The sequence below is a fragment of the Capra hircus genome, chromosome 20, assembly GCF_001704415.2.
Source record: "Capra hircus breed San Clemente chromosome 20, ASM170441v1, whole genome shotgun sequence".
Taxonomy (NCBI): domain Eukaryota; kingdom Metazoa; phylum Chordata; class Mammalia; order Artiodactyla; family Bovidae; genus Capra; species Capra hircus.
This window is the reverse complement of record NC_030827.1, coordinates 33,436,398-33,457,610: the sequence shown is the minus strand read 5'-3', so window position 1 is coordinate 33,457,610 and position 21,213 is coordinate 33,436,398. Positions and strand designations below refer to the sequence as shown.

Genomic DNA, 21,213 nt, shown 5'->3' with positions numbered 1-21,213 from the left:
TCTAAATGTCCATCAACAGAGAAATGGATAAAAAAGATATGGTACCTATATACTGTGGAATATTACCCAGCCATAAAAAGGAATGAAACAATGCCATTTGTAGCAACATGATGCATCTAGAGATTATCATACTAAGTAAGTCAGAGAAAGATAAATATCATGTGATATCACTTTTATGTAAGATATAATTTTTTTAAAAAGATACAAATGAAGTTATTTATAAAACAGTAAACATAGATATAAAAAACAAACTTATGGTTACCAAAGGGAAACATAGGAAGGGGAGGGATAGATCAGGAGCTTGTAATGAACACAAGCACATCTACTGTATAAGATAGCCTACACGGGGGACTTCCTAGTGGTGCTAATGGTAAAGGACCTGCTCACCAATGCAGGAGATGTAAGATATGTGGGTTTGATTCCTGGGCTGGGAAGACCCCTTGGAGGAGGGCGTGGCAACCCACTCCAGTATTCTTGCCTAGGAAATCCCATGGACAGAAGAGCCTGGCCGGCTATAGTCCATAGCATCACAAAGAGTTGGACACTACTGAAGTGACTTAGAACAGCTAACAAGGACCTACAGCATAGCACAGGGAACTCATCCCAATATTCTGTGATGACTTACATGAGAAAATAATCCAAAAGTGAACGAATATTTGTGTATGTATAATTGAATCATTTTGCTGTATGCCTGAAACTCAAACAATATTGTCAATCAGCTGTACTCCAATAAAACTAAAATACTAAAAATATCTAGCAAATATTATAATCAAAATCCTAAAAAGTTATTTGATAGGTACTTTTTAAAATATAAATTTTAAAATCATTAAAAATACCCTTAGCTTACTTTAAAAAATACATCTTTTCTGTAATAAATAGTAATAAATACACCCCCTCAAAACTGCCCCCAAACAAAAACAAACTACAGTGAGGTACTACCTCACACTGATTAGAAGAGCCATCTTTAAAAAGTCTACAAATAACAAATGCTAGGGAGGGTGTGGAGAAAAGGGAACCTTCTTACACTCTTGGTGAGAATGTAAGTTGGTACAGCCCCTGTGGAAATCAGTATGGAGGGTCCTCAGAAAATAAAAAATAGGATTGCTTTATGATACAGCAAGCCTGCTCCTGAACAAAACTGTAATGCCAAAAGACACATCAGCTCTATGTTCATAGCAGCACTATTCACAATAGCCAAGACACAGAAGCAATCTAAGTGTCCATAAATACATGAAAGGATAAAGAAGGTGTGGTACATATGCACAATGAAATACTACTCAGCCGTATAAAAGAACAAACCAATGCCATTTACAGCAAGATGGATGTGAGTAGAGATTATCCTACTAAGTGACTTAAATCAGAAAAAGACAAGTATCATATGGTATCACTTATACATGAAATCTAAACTATGACACAAGTGAGACTATTTATGAAATAGAAACAGACTCTTGGATATGGAGACCAGACTGGTGGTTGCCCAGGGGGACAGGGAGAGGAAAAGGATGGAGTGGGAGGTTGGGATTAGCAAATGTAAGCTTTTATATATAGAATGGATAAACAACAAGGTCCTACTGTGTAGTATAGAACTATATTCAGCATCCTATGATTAACCATAATGGAAAAGAATATTAATAAAGAATATATATGCATGTATATAGGTACGTATAACAGAATCACTTTGCTGTACAGCAGCAAATCAATAAATTCAATTAAAAAAAGGAATAGTTAATTTCTATATAGGTGGTTTATGCACTGAAACTCTGTTGGATTAAAAGCTTCCTGGCTGTGGGCTCCTTGATCTTCTGTGGACTCCTAAAACCAATGTGCTGTTTGTAATTCTAATGTCCAAGTCCTATCTTACAGTTTTGGGGATTTGACATTATGGCACTGTTGGCTGTCAAAGTCCAAAAAGTTATGGATGAGAGTAAGATTCTTTTCTGGAGAACGGATGCAATGTGGTCTTTTAGTGTTTAGACATCAGGAAAAAGATAATGAGAGGCAGATATAGGAGGAAATGGAGTTGTATTTAGGAGCAAAGAAGTGGAAATTATGTTGATTTCTGTTTCTCTATATGAATGGTGAAAGAATGCAATTGCAAGAAGAGGAGAAAACTTAAAAATGAGATAAGATTTAAGAAAGAGGGAGAAAAATATTAGTAAGTGAAATCTTCAAAACTGTCCTAGATTCTGAACCAAATTGAAGACTAAAGACTGTTGTTCAAATTATGGTAATTTAAAGAGCACAATGTTGACACGATCACATTTAATAGTCTAACAATTTTCTCAAGAAAAGGAAATGCTGTTTCCTGCCCTTGGGAATCGAATTCTTTCTGGTCAAGGTGAGTAATTTCAGATGGTTTCATCACCCCATCATCAACAGTTGGTCTGGGAGCCATCTTTACCTGAAGCAGCATGGTCTCCCACAGCACGATACTAGTGTTCTTTCCTAGAAACAGAAATTGATGCAATAAGGGGATAAAAAAAAATTTAAGATGTACTTCTCCCTTGCCAGGTTCCCTCTGGATGCTAATGTTCCATTTTCAGTTTTCTCCCTACACAGGATGGTTATTTCCGATTAAAATTACTATGTTAGCAATCTTAAATTGCTAGTTCATGATAAAAATCCAGGCTTTTTGCCAATTTCAACAGTACTTACTGAATGATAGTATTTTAATATTCTAGCATAGATGAATAGTAACATTTTAGAATAATACCAAAAGAAAACTTCTCTAAATACAAGAAAAAGACCAGATCACAAGTAAAAGTTCTTGCTAAGTATGTAACCCACCTGGCCTTCTTACAGTATAAGTATCTGGTAGAGAAATGGAACCTGAGGAGTCTAGGACAAAACAGAGCTGTCCACCTTGCATATCAAGTTCACTATTTTTATTGTCTAAAATGAACACTCATGGCTTAAGACACAGAAGAGGTGCCTTGTTCTTCGTGCTCTTGCCTCCTTGAATAAGACCTGATCCCATGCACTTGTACCTTCCAAAGGCTGTAGGAGTTCAGGTATGCGTGTTTTCCACAGCTCTACTAAATTTGGGTGAATTATCTCAGGCAGTATCTTCAAAAGTCCTATTGCACCAGCCCCACACAATTTCCCCACACTAGCGAGCATAGATATTACCTGGAGGATGGAAGAAAAATTAATGATCAACTCAGGGGTATTTAAAAGGCTCACCAACATTTTCCTTTTAATCATTGCTCTGGATTCCCTAGAATCCTTCATTAGATAATCTCTTAACAGACCATCACAGACTATCCTTACTTATTCTAGAGCAAAGCTAACACTTAGACATCCATCTGTCCAATTTTTTTCTGCAGATAAAAGTGAAAAAGTATATGGAAGGCATCAACTGAAAATAAATGAAATGTACTAACAGATATATCTGTGAATTAAATAAGGGCACGTGGAGATACAACTGGAGTAATTGACACATATGCAGCCAAAAGGAGAGAAAGAAATCTAAACAACAGATATGCAATTTGTTTGAATCGTTCTTATGGATCAGGTTCAGTTTATGCTTATTTAAAAATCATAAATGAAGTTTTAACAAACATTTCAGAGTTAGGAGATAATCTTGCCAGGAGTAAATTTTCATGAGTGTCATTAATATAGCAGAACATTTCTTATGCCCTTTTAGTGTTTCTTTGGGTTTGGAGTATCTTTGTCGCTTTTACTATCATTTATTTGGAACTGGAAATATCTTCATTGGTTTAAATTGATCCCACCTTGGTTTTTCATAACTCACTCACCAGAAGTCTGGCCAGTAGCTGTTGTGGTGAAGGAAGTTTCACTAGAAAGAGAAAGCAATTTTCATTACTGTTATTGGGGCTAGAAAAATTCAAACTGGGGTTGGGTGTACGAGCGAAGCCCTGTAGCCCTTCAGGAAACGAGTCTCTCATAAGAGAAATATTTTGCTTTGTACAAACCAGCTCCTGTAGAGATGACAAGTGCTGTTGATTCTTTGGCATTATTCTTCTTTCTTTCCTCTGCCATAAACAGAATCCTGATGATATTAAACAGGTATTCCAGCGTTCCTGTATATTCCGCAGGTACCACGAAAGTCAGGATTCTGGGCCATAGCACCTGCAGAAAACAAAGGCAAGGTGCGAGTGCTGCTTGTTTTTTTCCATGATTCCTCTCTGGTCCTCACTGTGTGTTTCCCTCTAGTTTAGAAAACTTCCTCTCACTTGCTCTTATTTTGCTCTTTGGGCCAAATCAAAATGAAATCATGAAACCCAGTCTCTGGTGAGCACATTCTTTTTCAGGTGCCACTTGCCATGAGTGTCAGTGTTTCTCCATGGGTTGCTGCTGGAATCTGGGACAGGACAACTCTTCACTGTCAGTCACTGCAGGAAGCGCCAGGCTCCACTCACCAAGTGCCATTAAGCCCCTTGTCAATATGACAACCAAAAATGCCCCGTATATTTCTCCAAACTCCAAGGCTGGAGTGGAACTCTCCAAAGTGAGAATGATTGGGAATGGATAGCGAACGGACTGTGTTGCTGTCTGTGCTCCAGGTGCTAACTTCTGTAGTCTGTGTGTTTCACATCCCTCAGAAAACTTGAATACGGTTCATGTCCTAATGGAAACCTAGGTATCAGCTTGGACCCTGCCTTTTGTTTTGCCATCTATATTTAATCACCAACATGCTGAGTTGCTTCAGTCATGTCTGACTGTTTTTGACTCCATGGACTGTAGCCTGCCAGGGTCCTCTGTCCATGGGATTCTCCTGGCAAGAATACTGGAGTGGTTGCCATGCCCTCCTCCAAGGGATCTTCCTGACCCAGGGATCGAATCCAAGTCTCTTGTATCTCTTGCATTGGCAGGTGAGTTCTTTACCGCCACCTGGGAAACCCCACTGAATGACCAAGCCTGGACCTTGTTTTCATTATAAGATTTCTCATGCCCTTCCATATTTCTCTTCCTACTTTTATGACCCATATCCAGTCCCTATGAAATTCATCTCAATCTCTGTGCTTAGACTACTCATGTCAATTCACCGATTTCCTATAGTTAGCAAATGTTTAGCCCTTGCTTAAAATTTCCAATGGTTTATCAAGGACAAGTTAGGAATTTAGCATTTCAGACTCTTTATGATTCTGGCTCTAGACTACTTTTTCATCATTTACTGCTACTGCTAAGTCGCTTCAGTCGTGTCTGACTCTGTGCGACCCCATAGACGGCAGCCCACCAGGCTCCTCCGTCCCTGGGATTCTCCAGGCAAGAACACTGGAGTGGGTTGCCATTTCCTTCTCCAATGCATGAAAGTGAAAAGTGAAAGTGAAGTCGCTCAGTCGTGTCCGACTCTTAGCGACCCCATGGACTGCAGGCCACCAGGCTCCTCCTTCCATAGGATTGTCCAGGCAAGAGTACTGGAGTGGGATGCCACTGCAGATCAGAAATTCCCCAAACTTTAATATGCATCAGAAATGTTGGAACTTATTTGCATGCTGACTCATGAGCCCCATGCCCAGATATGCTGACTCATTTAGGTCTGCCATGTGACCTGGAAATCTGCATTTTAAATAAATATTGCAGGTAATCTACAATCACATCTTAAAATACCATCCTAGATAAAGTCTCTGATTCACTTAAATTGGTCTATAGATTGTTTTCTGGCTCTGCCATGTATTTCTGTTCTTTAAATCCTTTCCCAGGTTGTTTTTCTTAAGCAAAACGCAGATCCCAAAGTTCCTGAGGTTCAGGTTATTTTAGACCTCAAGTGAGGTCTGAGAATGTGTGCTTTTAACACATTCCTGGGTAAATGGGGGTAAGTTTAGTATACACTGCACTACTACTTGACAATATGTCTAAATACATTGGGGGAAGAAGAGAAACAATATATTAAGATGCTTAAAAACTGCCATTTGCCTCCAGATATAAAAGAGTATGTAGCTGATTTAACACCTGTTTTTGAGAAACCATTATGTGCTGGCCTTGAATATTCTCATATAATTTCTCTGGCCAGAGCATCAAAAAGCTGATGACAGATGAAGTACCAACTTCTTTATTCCTAAATGGACAAAGCTTTAGAAAGGTGATCAAAGGGACTATGAGTGGTGGCAGAAGGCTCCTTACCTGAGGCATTCCAATGACCAGTGGGTCCAGGGTTTTTAAGACCTCCAGGCTTATTTCTCGGATAGATGTCTCTCCCTTTTCAGTCTCCTGGGAGTTAGGTTTTATTGGTTTCTCCTTTAAGAAAGATGAAGCAGGTGACTTGTTAATAATCCCTGTTGTTGGTCTCCTCTGAGCTTGGGTGTGTTCTTAGTCTCTGGGGTGGAGGATAAAGTCACTCAGCTTAAAGGGCTTGAGGAAGCCAGAGACCTTGGTCTCCAGTATCCAATCCCTGCTTTTAAGTGCTCTTTGGAGGAATGGGGAGACAAAAACGCCTCTGGCTTTTTTCATAGAAAAACAAACATTGTGAACTTCATTTACCCCCTTTCTCACTCAGGCCTTTCCCCATTTCTCTCTGGGACAAAAATTTCCACTACTTCCTATGGAGTGGACTGCAATTTCACTTGCAGGGAGGTTGTAAGATCACTGAGATCTTAGACATGTGTTTCAGGCTCTTCATCCAAAGGAACCAATGTAAAAAGGATGGATGTTTCCTGTTTTCTAGAAACAATTCACTTTCTCTGCCTCTCTGCAAACCAGCCCCCAGCCTTGGAGGCCAGGTTGCCTCCTCTCTAGGGAAAACTGTGATTTAACCTACCTTGCATTTATGATAAGTTAGAAATGGTATCAGTGGAAGGGAACTGAGAACACTAGATGCTGAAAAATTTATTAATAAAAGTGATAAAGCTTAAATATGACTTCAGATACTAAATTGAACTGCAGATATTTTAAAAAATCTAGTTGAGTCAACTGCACTTTTTGCAGAGCAGCACTCAGGATGGCACCCTCTTCGTACCAGATTCTTGTTGGACACTGAAAACTGGGTGAAGATGTAGTCAATCAGTGGCCAGCCTTCCCGGGCTTCAATGTAGCATTTTTCACACATGGTTTGGATGAGGAGGAGAGTGGAGTTCCTCACCTAGAGTAGGGAAAATGCATTCAGAATATTTAACTTCTTTGGGCAGAATGGAAATTTAGATACTCCTATTCTGTAACATTTATGGGTCGTTCAGAGGGAATCTTTCAAAAAAAAAAAAAACCCTATAAATTGAATGATATTACTGTAATAGATGGGGCTTCTCAGGTGGCTCAATGGTAAAGAATCTGCTTGCCAACCAGCAGACCCCAGGTTTGATCCTTGGGTCAGGAAGATCCCCTGGAGAAGGAAATGGCAACTCATTCCAGTATTCTTGCCTTGGAAATGCCATGGATGGAGGAACCTCGTGGGCTACAGTTCCTGGGGTTGCAAAAGAGTCAGACATGACTTGACCAACTAAAAAACAACAATTAACCCCTGTTGGAGCAGGAAGTAATCTATAAGGTTATGATTTAAGTGTCACTAGCAAAGCTCTCTTTAACCAAACTCTTTCTTTCTAGTTCCCATGACATATCCTGGCTAAAACACTCAGTTCAGTTCAGTTCAGTCACTCAGTTGTGTCTTAATCTTTGCAACTCCATGGACTGCAGCACTTCCCTGTCCATCACCTACTCCCAGAGCTTACTCAAACTCATGTCCATTGAGTTGGGGATGTCATCCAACCATCTCATTCTCTGTCATCCCCTTCTCCTCCTGCCTTCAATCTTTCCCAGCATCAGGGTCTTTTCCAAGAAGTCAGTTCTTCGCATCAAGTGGCCAAAGTATTGGAGTTTCAGCATCAGTTCTTCCAATGAATATTCAGGACTGATTTCCTCTAGGATTGATGGGTTTGATCTTGCAGTCCAAGGCACTCTCAAGAGTCTTTTCCAGCACCACAGTTGAAAAGCATCAGTTCTTTGACTTTCAGCCTTCTTTATAGTCCATCTCTCACATGCATACGTGACTGCTGGAAAAACCATAGCTTTGACTAGATGGACCTTTGTCGGCAAAATAATGTCTCTTCTTTTTAATATGCTGTCTAGGTTGGTCATAGCTTTTCTTCCAAGGAGCAAACATCTTTTAATTTCATGGCTGCAATCACCATCTGCAGTGATTTTGGAGGCCTGCCCCCCACCAAAATGAAGCCTTTTCCTTTTCTGTTTTACCCTATGAAAAAGCTAAAAACACTGCCTCACTTAAAAAATCCTCAGTGAAAGATGGCACATTGAAATAAAGTTCCACAATTCCTTATCCACAAACTCAAACTCTAAATGACACTGAAAACTGGAATTTTTTTTCATAAATTTGGTTCCAACTTGGTGGAGAAACTCAAGCTGAGCTGTTTTAAAGATATTTGTTGTTATTCAGTCACTCAGTCATGTCCGACTCTTTGTGAGCCTATGGATTCTAGCATGCCAGGCTTCCTTGTCCTTCGCCATCTCCTGGAGCTTGCTCAAACTCATGTCCATTGAGTTGGTGATGTCATCCAACATCTTAACCCATTCTATGTAGTGTGTGTGAATATGCATACATTTTCTTGAAGAAATCTTAATAGGTTTGATTGTGGGCTACTATCACAGTAACACTTTTTTCAAATCTGAAAAATGGTAAACTCTGAAATGTGTCTTGCTTTATGGATTTGAATAAATGGTTATGAACCTGTGTCACAAATTTTTTAATAATTTGGCTTCAATTCACTTATTGGATTACTTCCCTGGAAGATAGAAACCTCAGATCTAATTCCTTAGTGAATGGGTTTTTTAATGGAGGGTAGGAAGAAAATAATTTTTCACAGGGAAGCAGGATCGCAAGGTTGCACACACGGACTCTGTAATCTCCCTAACTGAGGAGAAAGAGGTAAACTCTATATTTGCCCAAGGAGTGAGTGCTTTCTTGGAAATTTCTGTCCTCTTTTATTCTACCCGAAATCCTAGCAATGCTTCAGTTGGTTTGCTCAATTACTGGATCAAGTTTTTATATATAATCACTCTATTATTATTTATTGCATCAGTTCAGTTCAGTTCAGTCACTCAGTCGTGCCCGAATCTTTGCGACCCCATGAATTGCAGCACGCCAGGCCTCCCTGTCCATCACCAACTCCCAGAGTTCACTCAAACTCATGTCCATCGAGTCAGTGATGCCATCCAGCCATCTCATCCTCTGTCGTCCCCTTCTCCTCCTGCTCCCAATCCCTCCCAGCATCAGAGTCTTTTCCAATGAGTCAACTCTTCGCATGAGGTGGCCAAAGTACTGGAGTTTCAGCTTTAGCATGATTCCTTCCAAAGAAATCCCAGGGCTGATCTCCTTCAGAATGGACTTTAGAAGACTCTCAAGAGTCTTCTCCAACACCACAGTTCAAAAGCATCAATTCTTTGGCACTCAGCCTTTTCACAGTCCAACTCTCACAGCCATACATGACCACTGGAAAAACCATAGCCTTGACTAGATGGACCTTAGTTGGCAAAGTAATGTCTGTGCTCTTGAATATGCTATCTAGGTTGGTCATAACTTTTCTTCCAAGGAGTAAGTGTCTTTTAATTTCATGGCTGCAATCACCATCTGCAGTGATTTTGGAGCCCCCCAAAATAAAGTCTGACACTGTTTCCACTGTTTCCCCATCTATTTCCCATGAAGTGATGGGACCGGATGCCATAGGTTTGATTATTTTAACCATAGTTATTGGTGACCAAAGCCTCTTGGGGGAATTTTCTCCTCTTCATTGGCTTCTGTGTAGGGCTTTGATCCAAATAAAATATGATTTTCATACAAAATAATACTATAATTGCTAATTTTAAAAATTTCTCCCATAAAAGTTCTATGTCTTTTCCAACACAGAATATTTTAATCAGATAATCAGGAGATATTGAGAAATCTATTGTGCATGTAAGACTTTCTATAGGTGATCCCTGACTGGAAAATAGGATATCTCTGCACAAAATAGGGTTCAAGGGTTATTATTTTTGGAGGAAGAAGTATCATCTTTATAATTAACAATTAAGTTTTAAACTATTTAACTGGCATAGCAGAATCATGCTCTAGGCCAAAATCTTTTTTTTTTTTTTTCTTTTCCTACTAAGAAGCCCTTGAACTGAATGTGCTTCAGAACTTTATTTTGATAGAGTTTATCTTATTAAGGAAAGATGGAGTTCTTTTAAAAGTAGAGTTGATCACTGAGCTCTTTATAAATCAGTCTCATAAGCACATCCTTAAAGAGTCAAAACCATTTCATTTACTCCTAAAGCTATCATTATCCAAATAAAAGTCCCCATTAATTCTCTTACTTTAATACTGAGGTCACCCATGACGACTTTGACTGCTTTTTCAATTGAAGTGATATGATCCCTCAACTTGGGCTCTGAAAGACAGAGAGAGAAATTGATAGGCCTGCTTCAGTAGGAGTACAGTATGTTCTGGAATTGTTGAAAACCGATTAGAGTTATGTCACATAATTGCAAAGCCTCTTGTCCTTAACATTTTATGTTGTTCACTTCCTTCCTACCTTCTCCTTTTTCAACTCTTTATAGATGTTGACTATTTTTTTGGTTCTCTGTTACACTTTGTTTAATCTTGTTTAAATTGTTAGATTCTTAAGTGCAGTCAATACATCATACCTAATGGATTAGCCTTAAATTTTGGAGACCACCTCAGGTTTTTTCTGCCAATTCTTCAGTAAATCACAGGGCAAACTGAATTAAAAAAAATTATTTCATTGTACAAAAATGAATGATCATATTTTATTGAATCTAACGTATTAGTTTTATGAGGCATCATTAGTTTATATTGCACCAAGAGTGAAAAACTATAGTGGCTAATGATAATTAAAGATGCTATCAATTGTAAGATGCATTCTGAAATTGCAAAAATAAACAGTTTTTGGAATTAATGAAAAATGAAAATTTATTAAGTTCTCTTTTCTAAAAGTACAAATTTATAGAACACTGTGCATTCTTATACCTACCCTCAGTTTATTGGGCCACTTAACCAATACCTCTTTTCAATTCCAGATTCAATTCTCAAATATTCTATTCCTTTACTGACTGCATCCACAAATATCATGAAAGAACAGAGGTAACTGGAAATGCCTATTTAAAAGTAGTAGATTGATTATAGACAACTAAGAAAACCTAGCTTTACTTGAATATGGGCTTCCCTGGTGGCTCAGAGGTTAAAGCATCTGCCTGGAATGCAGGAGACCTGGGTTCAATCCCTGGGTCAGGAAGATACCCTGAAGAAGGAAATGGCAACCCACTCCAGTACTCTTGCCTGGAGAATCCCATGGAGGGAGGAGCCTGGTAGGCTACAGTTCATGGGGTTGCAAAGAGTTGGACATGACTGAGTGACTTCACTTTCACTTTACTTGAATATGATGTTCTGTAAACTTTCCAAAGACACAGGATCAAATTAGAGGCAATGCACAGGTTTCAATCTGCTTCTTAATACAAAAGACAACTCCGGTGTCATCCCTATTCTTACCCTCAGCATTGATAGCCGATCTTAACAAAGTCAAGATTCCCATTCGAATGACTTCATTATTATTTCTCATTTGTTCATCAAAAAAATCCATCAGGTCTGCAGGGTTTGAATGGGCTGTGGGATAAGAAATACTGGAGTCAAAAGAACTCATTTTCACCTTAGGTAAAATTCTTGTGAATGGGAAGACGATCATTCTATGAAAATTGTCAGTCACCCTTTGGTTGGTAATCAGATTTTATTAGGCCCATACTTCTTTAATATACAGAATTTAACAGTTTGGTCCCTAAGAGAGCTAGGCCCACTTCTGTTAATACCTGTGAATGTAACCTTATTTTGAAATTATCTTCTTTGTAGACGAAATCAAGTTAAGATGAAGTTGTATTAATTCAATATAGCTGGTGTCTTGAGATGAATAGAAGACACGGACAGAGACATAGACGGAAGCCTTGTGAACATGGAGGCAGAGATCAAAGTGATGCTTCACCAGGTGTGCAGCTGGTGGGGGTAGGGAGGAAGCAGAGAAAACTGAAGAAAGCTCTGGATAGAGTGGGGAGGTGTGGGCTGGAAATGATAAAGTGAAGTAGTTAATTAGGCTGGCACATAGAGAACTGGAAAGCATAGAAACAGAGGGGCTGATTAGGAGAGAACTAGACCATACTAGATGGAGAAGGCAATGGCACCCCACTCCAGTACTCTTGCCTGGAAAATCCCACGGACGGAGGAGCCTGGTAGGCTGCAGTCCATGGGGTCGCAAAGAGTCGGACACGACTGAGCGACCTCACTTTCACTTTTCACTTTCATGCATTGGAGAAGGCAATGGCAACCCACTCCAGTTTTCTTGCCTGGAGAATCCCAGGGATGGGGGAGCCTGGTGGGCTGCCGTCTATGGGATTGCACAGAGTTGGACATGACTGAAGCGACTTAGCAGCAGCAGACTGTATTAGAAAGGCATGCAGTGAGATAGTGGAGATGACATATTCTGGAGAGGGTGCAGGTATGGGAGAGATAGGATTGTTCTTGTCCCTTGCCCTGAGAAACTACACTAGAACATAGTTCTGTATCCTGACCCTGGGACCCTGGTGTTTGCTCTGCAACTTGCGTCAGGTTGTAGATTCTAACACAGTGATGGGCAGGATTGTGATGTGAAAGCAAGAAGAAAAAAGAAAGTGAAGGCTGGAGAAAATGGTAGGGGATAAATACCAAGAGTTGACAGGGAAGAAAAAAAGTGTAACATTAGTTTGATAGAGTTTCTAATAATCACAAATACCAAGAAAAAATGTATTTCCTAGCCTTAGGGCTACCAACTCACACTGGTTTGCTTGGAAATAAACCCAAGCATATATGGTCAATTAATTTTCAACAAAAGACCCGGGAATATATACAATACAGAAAGATTAGTCTCTTCAGTGAATGGTGCTGGGAAAACTGAACAGCCATGTAGAAAAGAAAGAAATCTGATTGTTACCTCAAAAAATACAAATGCACACAAATTAAATCAAAATAAATTTAAAACTTGAAAATAAGACTTGAAACTATAAAGCTTCTAGAAGAAAATATAGAGACTAAGCTTCTTGACGCTGATCTCGGCAATGATTTTTTGCATTTGATTCTAGAAGCAGAGGTAACATAAGCAAAAATAAACAAATGGGATTCCATAAAGCCAAAAAGCTTCTGCTAAGAAAAGGAAACCATCAACAAAATGAAAAGGCAACCTGTGAAATGGGAAAAATATTTGCCAACCACATACCCAGGAAGGAGTTTATATCCAAAATATGTCTGGGACTTTTCTGGTTTTAAAACTGAAAGTTCTAATTTCCCAGAAATCATTCAGTCCTGGGCAGATCAGGATAATTGGTCACCCCACCTACTGCACTCCTCAGAACAGGTAGGGTATGAAGAAACAGACTAGTGTGAGTCCAAGGAACGTTTGGTGTGTATGTGTGAAAGTGACGAAAGTGGCAGTTTGCTCACACTTCATCCTTGTTGTCATCACCACTCTGAGACACTTTAATTAAAAGCCTACTGGATGCTGAGTCCTACCTAGAATGAGGAAACAGTTTGAAGCTTCAATTTCATTTTCTTTTTCTGGAGGCTCTGGAACTCTGCACACCTGAATGAGAAGAAAAAAAATTAAGGGGCTAGACATGAAACAGAAAACTGGTGACAATGAAACAGGTTTGACAGCATGGTCTTCTTACCTGGTGGAGTAAACTGATGAAGATGGCCTTCCTCAAGGGCTTCGGGAGGCTGACACCGTAAAGGACTGCTGCCGTCAGGATCTGTCTTAGACTCTGGAATAAAAGCTCTCCAAGGTCAGTTGGAGCCTGCCTGCGGAGCGGCAGCCCAGGATGTGGAAGGCACATGATCATGTGTTGTGAGGAGAACATACCCCTATCCTTCCAGTGGTTACCCGTTTTCTTTCGTGATTCTGGCTGCCTTACCTTGTTCAGTGCCCCAGCAGCTTGAACAGGAATTCCTTTCTGGAGTTTCTGCCATCTCAGAGGCCTACTGCTTCTCTACCTCATATTTCCTGGGAGGTATGTAAATTCAGCTGCCCCAAAACATGTTTGAGTTCCTTAACCCCTCTTGAGAATGAACATCCTTCAGGATGATCTTTGGACAACCGTGGGAATCAGTTTCTCTGATGTGGCTCTCACCTGAGTGACGTCAAAGTCAATCTCTTTGTCTTTGTACTGGTTAAGGAGCCACGGGACCTGGCCCAGGGCGTATTCACAGAGGTCTTCCCGATGGAGCAGCAAGCTCACTGTGGGGCCGTGAGCCTTAATGATGGCCAAAATCTGCAGAGGCAGCAAACAGATACTTAGAAAAAGTATAATACTTAATTATACTTTACATAAGTATAATATACTTATGCATATTATAAGTATGTTATATTTGTGTATATTATGTATGTTGTACATATGTATAAGTTTAGTATATTTATTTAAAGTATAATATATAACTATATATTTATAATATATATGATAACTATTATACTTTACATAAGTACATAATAAAATATTTCACTTTGCTTTTTGTACATTTCTCAGTATAGTACTCTTGCCTCGAAGGTCCCATGTATGGAGGAGCCTGGTGGGCTATAGTCCATGGGGTCGCTAAGAGTCAGACAATATTGAGAGACTTCACTTTCACGTTTCACTTTCATGCATTGGAGAAGGAAATGGCAACCCACTGCAGTGTTCTTGCCTGGAGAATCCCAGGGACGGGGGAGCCTGGTGGGCTGCCGTCCATGGGGGTCACACTGAGTCGGGCACGGCTGAAGCGACTTAGCAGCAACAGCAGCAGCAGTATACCAGGAAGAGCTTTTGTCAGTTCAGTTGCTCAGTCATGTCCGACTGTTTGCGACCCCATGAATCGCAGCACGCCAGGCCTCCCTGTCCATCACCAACTCCCAGAGTTCACTCAGACTCACGTCCATTGAGTCAGTGATGCCATCCAGCCATCTCATCCTCTGTCATCCCCTTCTCTTCCTGTACCCAATCCCTCCCAGCATCAGTCTTTCCCAGGGAGTCAGTTCTTCACATGAGGTGTCCAAAGTACTGGACTTTGAGCTTTAGTATCATTCCTTCCAAAGAACACCCAGGACTGATCTCCTTTAGAATGGACTGGTTAGATCTCCTTGCAGTCCAGGGGACTCTCGAGAGTCTTCTCCAACACCACAGTTCAAAAGCATCAATTCTTCGGTGCTCAGCTTTCTTTAGAGTCCAACTCTCACATCCATACATGACCACTGGAAAAACCATAGCCTTGACTAGACGGAACTTTGTTGGCAAAGTAATGTCTCTGCTTTTCAACATGCTATCTAGGTTGGTCATAACTTTTCTTCCAAAGAGTAAGTGTCTCTTAATTTCATGGCTGCAGTCACCATCTACAGTGATTTTGGAGTCCCCCAAAATAAAGTCTGACACTGTTTCCACTGTTTTCCTATTTCCCATGAAGTGATGGGACCGGATGCCATGATCTTAGTTTTCTGAATGTTGAGCTTTAAGCCAACTTTTTCACTCTCTACTTTCACTTTCATCAAGAGGCTTTTTAGTTCCTCTTCACTTTCTGCCATAAGGGTGGTGTCATCTGCATATCTGAGGTTATTGATATTTCCCCCGGCAATCTTGATTCCAGCTTGTGCTTCTTTCAGCCCAGCATTTCTGATGATGTACTCTGCATAGAAGTTAAATAAGCAGGGTGACAATATACAGCCTCGACGTACTCCTTTTCCTATTTGGAACCAGTCTGTTGTTCCATGCCCAGTTCTAACTGTTGCTTCCTGACCTGCATATAGGTTTCTCAAGAGGAAGATCAGGTGGTCTGGTATTCCCATCTCTTTCCGAATTTTCCACAGTTTCTTGTGATCAACACAGTCAAAGGCTTTGGCATAGTCAATAAAATAGAAATAGATGTTTTTCTGGAACTCTCTTGCTCTCTTGATGATCCAGCGGATGTTGGCAATTTGATCTCTGGTTCCTCTGCCTTTTCTAAAACCAGCTTAAACATCTGGAAGTTCATGGCTCACATATTGCTGAAGCCTGGCTTGGAGAATTTTGAGCACTACTTTGCTAGCATGTGAGATGAGTGCAATTGTGCAATAGTTTGAGCATTCTTTGGCATTGCCTTTCTTTGGGATTGGAGTGAAAACTGACCTTTTCCAGTCCTGTGGCCACTGCTGAGTTTTCCAAATTTTCTGGCATATTGAGTGTAGCACTTTCACAGCATCATCTTTCTGGATTTGAAATAACTCAACTGGAATTTCATCACCTCCACTAGCTTTGTTCATAGTGATGCTTTCTAAGGCCCACTTGACTTCACATTCCATGATGTCTGGAAGAGGTTTAGATACCTCCAAAAACCTTTCCTTACTGCTTTCAACCAAACAAGGTTTTTTCAAAAAACATTTGGGCTAAGATCACGGTATTCATTGTATGATGAAGAGTTATATTTATATCTGTATCTACATCCATATCCATATCTATGCTCATTTCAATGTTTGCCCCTCCCTTCTATTTCTTTAATCTCATTCTAATGGTCAGTTTATTTTACTATATTGACAAATTTGTTAAAAACTTGTTCTCTTTCTTTATTTTTTAAATTACGAAAGTATGATAATAGCACAGTTACAGGAGACTTGGAAAATACAGAACAATGTTACATGCAGTTCCACTATATATTACAATTATTTTTTAAGTAAATAAATTAAGATTTTTAATTGGAGTTTCTCAATATTAAACTCTCAAAAATTAATAGAATATACAGAAAAGTAGAAGGATATAGTAGATCTGAAAAGCACCATGCACCAATCAACATAATTAAGGTTTAAATAATTTTCACACAATAGTAGGATATAAATTCTATTCAAATTCCCACAGACTAAATTGTTTTTAATTAAATTTTTTTTCACGAAACATATTTAATTTTCTTCAGTATTCCTCTGAATATTATTATTATTCTGAATAATATTATTAAACATCATGGTGCTTAAAAAGTCAATAATCTAGAAAATTTACTTATAAGTTTATTTTACAAACAATGTAGATTTTTTCCATTTTGGGGGGGTTTCTTTTTAAATGAACTTTTATTGGGATATAGTTGCTCTACAATATTGTGTTAGTTTCTGCTGCACAGGATGATGGATCAAGCATACGTATATCTCCTTTCTTTTGGACTTCCTTCCCATTCAAGCCACCACAGGGAATTAGGTAGAGCTCTCTGTGCTCTACAACTAATGAGAATATATTAACAAATTAAAAATCTCCCTGACATGAAAAATTCTTTGAGTCCATATCACTTCAACCCCACTGTTATCCTCACCCAGTTCTCTTTCTCTTTTCTTGCTTGCATATCAAAGTTTATTGAAGGATCCACTCCCTACCTTCCATTTATTTCTCAGTCCACAATACTCTGGCTTCCACATGACATGAAAAGCGAATCCTCACAAAATATAAATGCAATATATACTGATGATAAAAATTTAGAAATCACAAAAATTAGGATGAAGCAGAAAACACGGTACCCACAGTACTCATGGATAGGCAGTATTGGGTATGTTTTTAATACCTTTTTTTTTTACTTGACCTTTTCCTTTCTCTCTTTTTCTCTATGTATTTTAATTTCTTAAAAACTGACATCATTCTTTAATCTGTAGTTCTATATTCTGCTTTCTCTACCTAATATTATATAATTTTTATCTATTAGCTAATTTTTTCTATAGAGCAAACCATCTCAAAAGTTAGTGGCAGTCACAGAAAGGAATAAAATTGTGTCATTTGTAGTGATGTAGAGTCTGTTACGCAGAGTGAAGTAAGTCAGAAAGAGGAAAACTCTTTGCATATTGTATATTGTAATATACAATGCAATAATATTGTATATTAAAACATATACTTGAAATCCAGAAAAATGGTGCCAATGAGATGCAGATGTAGAGAACAGACTTGTGGGCACAACGGGGGAAGGAGAGAATTGGATGGATTGAGAGACTAGCATAAGCATATAGACACAGCCTTGCATAAAACAGAGAGCTTTTGAGAGGCTGCTGTATAGCATGGGGAGCTCAGCTCAGTGCTCTGGGATGACCTACAGGGGTGGGATGGGGTGGGAGAGAGCTTCAAGAGGGAGGGGATATATGCATACACGTATCTGATTCATGTTATTATACAGCAGAAACTAATACAATGTTGTAAAGCAATTATACTCCAATTAAAAAATAAGGAAATTTTTAAAAGCTTAGTGGCTAACAACAATAAGCATTTATTTCACTTAAGACTGTATGTCAGCTGAGAGGTGGTTCTACCACATTTCCATGCGGTGGACATGTTTCAAGATTTTCCTTATTTGAGCACCATAACAATGGCCTCTGTAGATCTGTCTTTGCTTTTTGAAAATCACTCCTTAGTTTCTAAGATCTCATTCTTCTTAAGCCCTCCCAAGTTTTCTTATTTCTTAAAAAATATCCTGTGTAGAATTCAAGGCTCTTTATTCTGTTGGCCAAGATCACCATTTGGGTTTCTTTTGTTTCTGCCTCTTTATATTCACGTTCATCACCCTACTTCCCCTCCTCCCACTTAACTCACTCAAGTGCCACGTTATCCCATCTCCAACCCACCCTGCAGTGAGTTTTCCCCTCTGTAGTGACTGCATCTCCCCAGCAGTAGATGACCTCATAGGCTGCAAGCTCAGGTCTAGTGTCACGGCCTTTCCAGTACTCATCGGGTGTGAAGTGTTTCTCCCCCTGTGCTCTCTTACCTCTTTGTGCACCTTCTTGTTACTTGCCTAACTCTTGTAGTGAGCAAATTTGAACTGCATTTTGCTTTTCAAGTGGCTTCCATAAAAGACCTCTACAGAGTATTTTAAAAATTTCATGTTTGCTAACGATTTCACCATCTCAGCATGTTAAAAAAATTAATAGCTCAAAATATAAAGAAGAAACTAGAGAAGGTAGCTAAATGTTAAATCTTTTATAATATAGCAATAAAGAGATTAAAATAAAATATAAATTAGCTTACTTAAAAAATCATAGCAATTAAGCAAGATTAGGATGGGATTATATATATGAATGCACTTTGTAATCTATTCTTTAGAAGGCATTACACTATTATGAAATGGTCATTCTCATTCTTTAGATGTCATTTTAACTCATTGTGATCGTCATAGACACAGCAAATTTCTATGGACTGGTGTAATCAGTGACTCAGTCCAAATATGGGTTATGATATAGCTAACATTCAATGTATTTTGCTCATTTTAGTTATTTATTGTTCTCTTCACACATAGGCATGTCAGTTCCACGAGAGTGGGGATTTGGGTCTGTTTAATCTCTGCTGTATCTCCAGTATGTGGAATGATATCTGACATGTCATGGGGACTCAACAAATATTAGTTGAAATAAATGAGTAAATAGTGATTTGAAACAGGAAAAACAAAAGACTTAATAAACCAGATAAAATATAACCCATCACTTTCCAAAAGAACTAAGTTGAATTATCATGTTAAAAAGAGAAGAGGAAGTTCAATCGGGATGCGAGGAGAGCTAGGTGAAGTCACACTGAGCCCCACTCACTTGCGTGGGCGAGGTCGTGGAGGCCCACTTGTCCATGATATACCGGAACAGCATGAAGATCTTGTCAGAGAGGCGGTTGGCATCCAATCTGGGGTAGGGGAAATCTCTCCAGTGGTTGACATACTTGTAGATGGCTCTGCTGAACTTCTCTAGGGCTGCATTTAAAAACAACCACAGATTGAGAAAAATATCAAGAGGGATGGGCCATAATATAATCTGAGAAGAGCGTACTGATGATTAACAAATGTGTGTTAATTTCTATAAAATCTATGACAGTACCAAATGAATTTATAAAAAAGTGCTCCAGCCACTTTAGTGAAATGTAAATTGAAACCATAATGAGATACTGCAACATACCATCCGGAATTGCTACCATTTCAGACAGTCAGTGTCAAGTATTGACAAGACTAAAGTACAGCTGGTATTTTGACATTTTGCTAGTGAGAGTATGAATTGCTGCAAACACTTTAGAGAATGGTTTGACATTATCAACCAAAGTTGAATATGCTTTTTTTTTTTTTTTTTCATTTAATTTTTTATTTTTTTAAATTTTAAAATCTTTAATTCTTACATGCGTTCCCAAACATGAACCCCCCTCCCACCTCCCTCCCCACAACATCTCTCTGGGTCATCCCCATGCACCTGCCCCAAGCAAGCTGCACCCTACGTCAGACATGGACTGGCGATTCAATTCTTACATGACAGTATACATGTTAGAATTCCCATTCTCCCAAATCATCCCACCCTCTCCCTCTCCCTCTGAGTCCAAAAGTCCGTTATACACATCTGTGTCTTTTTTCCTGTCTTGCATACAGGGTCGTCATTGCCATCTTCCTAAATTCCATATATATGTGTTAGTATACTGTATTGGTGTTTTTCTTTCTGGCTTACTTCACTCTGTATAATTGGCTCCAGTTTCATCCATCTCATCAGAACTGATTCAAATGAATTCTTTTTAACGGCTGAGTAATACTCCATTGTGTATATGTACCACAGCTTTCTTATCCATTCATCTGCTGATGGACATCTAGGTTGTTTCCATGTCCTGGCTATTATAAACAGTGCTGCGATGAACATTGGGGTACATGTGTCTCTTTCAATTCTGGTTTCCTCCGTGTGTATGCCCAGAAGTGGGATTGCTGGGTCATAAGGTAGTTCTATTTGCAATTTTTTAAGGAATCTCCACACTGTTCTCCATAGTGGCTGTACTAGTTTGCATTCCCACCAACAGTGTAGGAGGGTTCCCTTTTCTCCACACCCTCTCCAGCATTTATTGCTTGCAGATTTTTGGATCACAGCCATTCTGACTGGTGTGAAGTGGTACCTCATTGTGGTTTTGATTTGCATTTCTCTAATAATGAGTGATGTTGAGCATCTTTTCATGTGTTTGTTAGCCATCCGTATGTCTTCTTTGGAGAAATGTCTATTTAGTTCTTTGGCCCATTTTTTGATTGGGTCGTTTATTTTTCTGGAATTGAGCTGCAGAAGTTGCTTGTATATTTTTGAGATTAGTTGTTTGTCAGTTGCTTCATTTGCTATTATTTTCTCCCATTCAGAAGGCTGTCTTTTCACCTTGCTTATATTTTCCTTTGTTGTACAGAAGCTTTTAATTTTAATTAGATCCCATTTGTTTATTTTTGCTTTTATTTCCAGAATTCTGGGAGGTGGATCATAGAGGATCCTGCTGTGATTT

The 21,213-nt window shown here is 39.1% G+C and overlaps 1 protein-coding gene across 1 annotated transcript in view; it reads right to left on the bottom strand.

Moving 5' to 3' along the window:
• MROH2B (maestro heat like repeat family member 2B) overlaps nt 1–14,265 on the bottom strand; it is a 61,823-nt gene extending 47,558 nt beyond the window's left edge. The window contains exons 1-7 of the mRNA XM_005694753.2: nt 14,110–14,265; nt 6,920–6,943; nt 6,088–6,201; nt 3,936–4,092; nt 3,759–3,799; nt 2,988–3,129; nt 2,402–2,445 (exon numbers count right to left, since the gene is read on the bottom strand). Of these exons, the coding sequence (XP_005694810.2) occupies nt 2,402–2,445; nt 2,988–3,129; nt 3,759–3,799; nt 3,936–4,092; nt 6,088–6,096 (393 nt within the window). The 5' untranslated portion in view covers nt 6,097–6,201; nt 6,920–6,943; nt 14,110–14,265. The remainder of the gene's footprint in view (nt 1–2,401; nt 2,446–2,987; nt 3,130–3,758; nt 3,800–3,935; nt 4,093–6,087; nt 6,202–6,919; nt 6,944–14,109) is intronic.